The sequence below is a fragment of the Terrapene carolina genome, unplaced genomic scaffold (genome assembly GCF_002925995.2).
Source record: "Terrapene carolina triunguis isolate 2854851 unplaced genomic scaffold, T_m_triunguis-2.0 Scaffold234, whole genome shotgun sequence".
NCBI lineage: Eukaryota > Metazoa > Chordata > Testudines > Emydidae > Terrapene > Terrapene triunguis.
Window position 1 is genome coordinate 15,202,427 of NW_020664585.1, and position 5,147 is coordinate 15,207,573.

The 5,147-nt window shown below is 40.6% G+C and overlaps 1 protein-coding gene across 9 annotated transcripts in view; it reads left to right on the forward strand.

Moving 5' to 3' along the window:
- The window catches only part of FBRSL1 (fibrosin like 1), a 714,791-nt gene extending 710,426 nt beyond the window's left edge, over positions 1-4,365 (forward strand). For all 9 annotated transcript variants that reach the window (XM_024218289.2, XM_024218285.2, XM_024218290.2 and 6 more), the window contains one exon: positions 1,415-4,365. In XM_024218289.2, coding sequence (XP_024074057.2) covers positions 1,415-2,648 — 1,234 coding nt within the window. In that variant the 3' untranslated portion in view covers positions 2,649-4,365. The remainder of the gene's footprint in view (positions 1-1,414) is intronic.
- The last annotated feature ends 782 nt before the right edge of the window (positions 4,366-5,147 follow it).

Genomic DNA, 5,147 nt, shown 5'->3' on the forward strand with positions numbered 1-5,147 from the left:
CCCCCCCCACACCCAGCGGGCTGAGCAGGCTGGCGGCGTAAGATCAGCATTTTAATTTAATGTTAAATGAAGCTTCTTAAACATTTTGAAAACCTTGTTTACTTTACATACAACAATAGTTTAGTTATATAATATAGACTTAGAGAGAGACACCTTCTAAAAAAACGTTAAAATGTATTACCGGCACGTGAAACCTTTAATTAAAGTGAATAAATGAAGACTCGGCACACCAGTTCTGAAAGGTTGCCTACCCCTGCAGTAACCCAACAAAAAGCTTGAGCATCATTAAGTTTCTCAGTTGTCTCGTACTTTGCGGTTAGCGTACCTTTTACCCAAAGATCACAAAGTGCTTTGAAAAGGGTGAGCATTACTTACCTTCCTCCCCTTTTAGAGATAGGAGTAACTGAGGTACAGTGAGGTTAATTGATTTGCCCAAGGTCAAACAACACATCCGTGGCACAGCTGGGAATACAACCCCACTCTCCTGCCTCCCATTCCCACTCTAAACATTGGATATCATCCCTGCTTGTGTGAGAGACCTGCCTCATTTAGTCAGCACCAGTGCATTAAACTGTCTGTGCCTCACAGCAGCCCTTCTTGAAAGGCAGTCTGATCAATCAGTTTCATGTGCATATATCTCCCGTGTCTGGCATTTTTTCTTATCAGCTTATATAACTACTGAAATTGCAACACTGAGCTCAGTTAAACTGAACTAAAAAGCAGATCTGCTGCTCCCTAGGAAAAATGTTACCTCATGTCCAGGCTGCTCAAGCCCCAAGATAGGAGAGTTTAAGATGGATTTGTTTTATCAAGTATTTAGTGTAACTGTGCATAGAACTCAAGGCTAAGTTGCCAACAGATGCAGTATCTGTGTCTGTCTTAGATGCATGTCACATGGCATCAGTGCAGCCATCGAGGTAGCTCAAGCAGATCTTAGAAAATTAATGGCTAATATCCCTAGGTAATAAATTGTATTTATTGATTGATAGCATAATGATTACTCCCTGGCTGGCACAGTCTAGAAAAATATTTTTTAAATAATCTATTGACCCTTTTGGCCCTCCACTAGCCTGTCTTTTAAGGAGACTAAAGTTTAAATTGAGATAAGGTCACCTGTGAAAGGTGACTTTGGTGTTCTCATATTCATGTTCCATTTTGCAAGTCACCAAACAAGTGCTCATGTGCAGTCCATAGCTGGAATAGCCGGCTGCAAGATAGTGCTCAGCATTTAACACTACTATACCTGCTGCTAGCCAAAGCTGTTAGTCCCTCATTTTCAGAAGGTCGATGTTGGCTCACAATTTTAATAGTAACATATACTTTATTGACTAGAATATAGTTCTGTTCATTGTTGGCGTAGGTGTTTGTTGTAAACGAGCACACACCAACAATAAGGTATTTTCTCTTTACACAGGGATCTCATGGATAAAAACAGACATTCAAATAGATCCTCACCGGCATCAGCTCCTGTGACCCATCAGATCAGCAACCTCATCCGCAGCAACAGTCAGACCTCCAGCGATCCCATCAGGCAAGTTAGCATTGGTGAAAGGGAAAGGTCCAAAGAACCAGAGAGAGAGCACCCTGACCGACTGAGAGAGCCGCCCATAACAGAACACAAGATAAAAGAGAGCCGTTCCCCCGTGAAGGAAACTCCAAGCCATGATAAGAGACCCTCTGAGGACAACACGAAGCCAGTAATTCAGTCTGTATCTCCCTACAGCAAACCTGCACTAAGCGAGAGCTTGAAACTTAGCAATTTAATGAACAAAGATATAGAGAGAAAGCCAGAGCTTCCAAGTGACCTCCAGAAGATTAAAAATGACATCAAGGTCAAAGAGGAGCGCAAGGAGGACAGTGATGTGCTGGTGGTGGGATCTGAACCTTCACAGCATTCCAGAACAGTGGAACATCCGCCACCACCTTCTTTGCATGGATTACCATTGCCCCATTCTATGGCCGCCACAATGCCTCTCTCCATGAGTAGCGTTCACCAGATGAACAACATGAATGTTCTAGACCGCAGCAGAATGATGACCCCTCTCATGGGCATGAATCCTTTGTCTGGAAGGGAGAGACTGCCACATCCTGGATTTTCTTGGGACCCAGTGAGGGACCCATTGCGAGATGCCTACCGGAGCTTAGACTTGCATCGTCGAATGGACTTCCAGCTCCGGACAGATCCCATCCACAGGTTCCCTACCACCTCTGGATTTTATGACCATGAGCGTTCTTACAGAGACAGAGAACCGCACGACTATAACCATGAAAACCTTCTTGAAGCTCGCCGAGAGCAGGAGCGGTTGCGGCAAGTGGAGGAGAGGGAGCGCTTGCACTTACGGGAAGAACTTGAACGTGCCAGAATGCACCACCTGCACTCGTCCCCTATCGAAAGTCATCTGGCACACATGCCATCGTTCATGCCTCACTTAAGCGGGATGCATTACCCCAGACTCAGTCCATCCACTGCCATGCACAATGGAATTTTAAATAGGAACCCACCAACCGCAGCGTTGAGTGCCCCGCCCCCTTTGGTACCAGCAAGCAGTACTAGACCTGCCTCCCCACGCAGGACTACCCCACTCACAAACTCAGAGTCCAGGGACTATTCCCCCTCTAGGAACCCCAAAGAAGTAGAGGCACGATAGTCCCCCACAGGGTGAATTTTAAACTTGGCTGTATATAGAACAACAAAAATCTTTTACAAAATGCACTGCTGTAACCTTTTTTTTTTTATTTTTTTTTAAATGTAAAATTTATAGAAGTTAAGCACAGTTCCATAAATAATGGGGTATGGGGTTTCAAACTTTCCAACAAGAAGGTTGCTAAGAATGGGAATTTAATATATATAGGTATTGATTTTTTTTTTGTTTCTGTGCTAAAATTAGTTATTAAAAATATCAAGTTTGTACATTTTTTCCCAAATGTGAGAAACATTTTTAATGGATTTGTATTTTTTTTAATTCTGTGCTCTTTATTCACTTAAAAAAAGAGAAATTTTGCTTTTAGTTAAATTTGCATTTAAAATGCCTCAGCTCCTTAAGAAAATTACCCAGGGTTTCTTAAAGTATTATTTATGGAAATACTGTAGTTTCTTACAGTCCACTGTGAGGTTCCCTAACTGAGGCCAATCGATCACTTATCTTGGTACTTTGGAACCGAAGTTACAGATATATATTAAAATATTATTATTAATAATAATAATGTACAAAACTGTTTGTTTTTTGCCTTATAATATTATGCAGAAATTTAAGAGGAATTTTTTTTGACTTCTTGTTTTAAACAAAACAAACAAAGAAAACAAACTGTAAATATTCTGTTAATATAAATGTACACCAATATTAAATTCTTAACATAGGTAGACTTTATAAAAAAAAGGTTTCTAGAACCACTCTGGTTATTTGTTAACATGGTTACAACTCATTCTTGTCACAGTCAGAAATACACACTCAGAAAGCTAAGTGCAGCATATATACTTCAACTATGCAAGAACTTGGAGGCAGGTCTAAGTGGATGTTGGGGGGAGGAAGATTTAAAAAAAAAAAAAAAAACACCCAAAAAAACAAAACAACTTGCAACTCTGGAGACAGAATGGAAATGGCATGTGAACAGAAAGAAGGATGCTTGTGTTTAACAAAAAAAAAAAAGACTGCATTTTTTTTGTACAAACACAAGGGACAGTTCACCAAGGAAGAGACGCTCCTGGGAGGAGATTTTGGTTTCCTACTTTTCAAGATGGCAAAAACAGATGGAACTGGCACAGTACCCATGCGGCAGACCCTTTAATTTTTTTTTCTTTTTTCCTCTTTTTTTTTTTTTTTTTTTTTTTTTTTTGTGTTGTGGGCAGGCTCGCTGGCAAGCAAGGACAATTTTCCGTGGACCCCTTGTGCTAATTGTGCAGTGTTCTTACTGGAATCTGTATACAAGACAAAGTAGAATTTTAGGAGTGCAAAAAAGTCTAATGGTTGATTTTAAAAAAAGAAATTCTGATGTATTATCTCTATTACATGAAGACCATAAGCAAATGTTTGTTGCAGTGTGGTTCTGCCTTGAACTGGCTTTTTGGAATGATTTTTATTTTTATTTCAAATTTTACTTTTCATTCATATGTAAATTTTGCCATGTTTTACTTGCTGTACCATTTCCCCATCCTTTATTTTATTTTTCAGTATCCATGTTTTATATATCCTGGGCTTTTACTCTCTAGTTAATTCAGCCATCTGCTACTATTTTCTTTCCTTGACTCTGTATCTCGTTTCCCTCCCTCCCCCTCCCAACCTCCCCCCTGCACCCCTGTAATTTTAAACATTCAGTTTCCTTGTAGATCAATGAAGATAAATACAACATTGATTTTGGATGAAAAAAGGTAGTTGAGTGTTTGTGTGTCATAGCTAGTCCTCGTGACTTTGAAGCTAATGGTTTATCGACAGATGTGCTGAGCCCTTTAATACCAATAGTGCTTCAGGTGCTTTGATGGCCCAGCCACCGTGTGATGAAGAGGTTGAGGGGTTTGTTTAAAAATCTTTCCTTGATTAGCATCCCCTTACCCTAAGAACCTTGCCCATTGGCCAAGGATTTAGCTCTTAGCACTTCAGACACAATATCAAAGGTATCAGAACTAAGAACTTTGACAGCTGCTAGAATAGCTGGTGTATGAAGCAGCTCAAGTTTTACCCTGTGCAGAGAGTGGCACTTCCTCATACAAAAACCGTAACTACAAGTTATAGATGTCTCTGTAGCACATACAGGTTTATGCCACCTTTTGGAGTTGGGGGGGGGGGGGAGTAAAAATGTAGTTGTTTCATGGGCACCCTCTGTGCAACAGCTTGCTTAAAGAACAATGCTGCTGGCATAGCCATGGGGAGAATAGGAAGGTTACAGCCCAGAAGCTCGGTTCGTCACATGCATTTTCATGTATTTCCCCCTTAGGCTGATAGCAGACATCTGCAGGGAGTGGGGGCACTCTGAATTCCCCTTACCTCCTTCCTATCAATAACTAACTTATTTAACAGTGGGCAAGGCTGTTTTAACAGCATGTTACAGCTTCTGTTTTTAAGTTTGTGTGTGACTAAATTACTCAGTGTAAAAAAAAAAGCATGGTCTTTAGGCTGATGGGAAAGGAGACAAAATAAAATAGGCATTAAAAA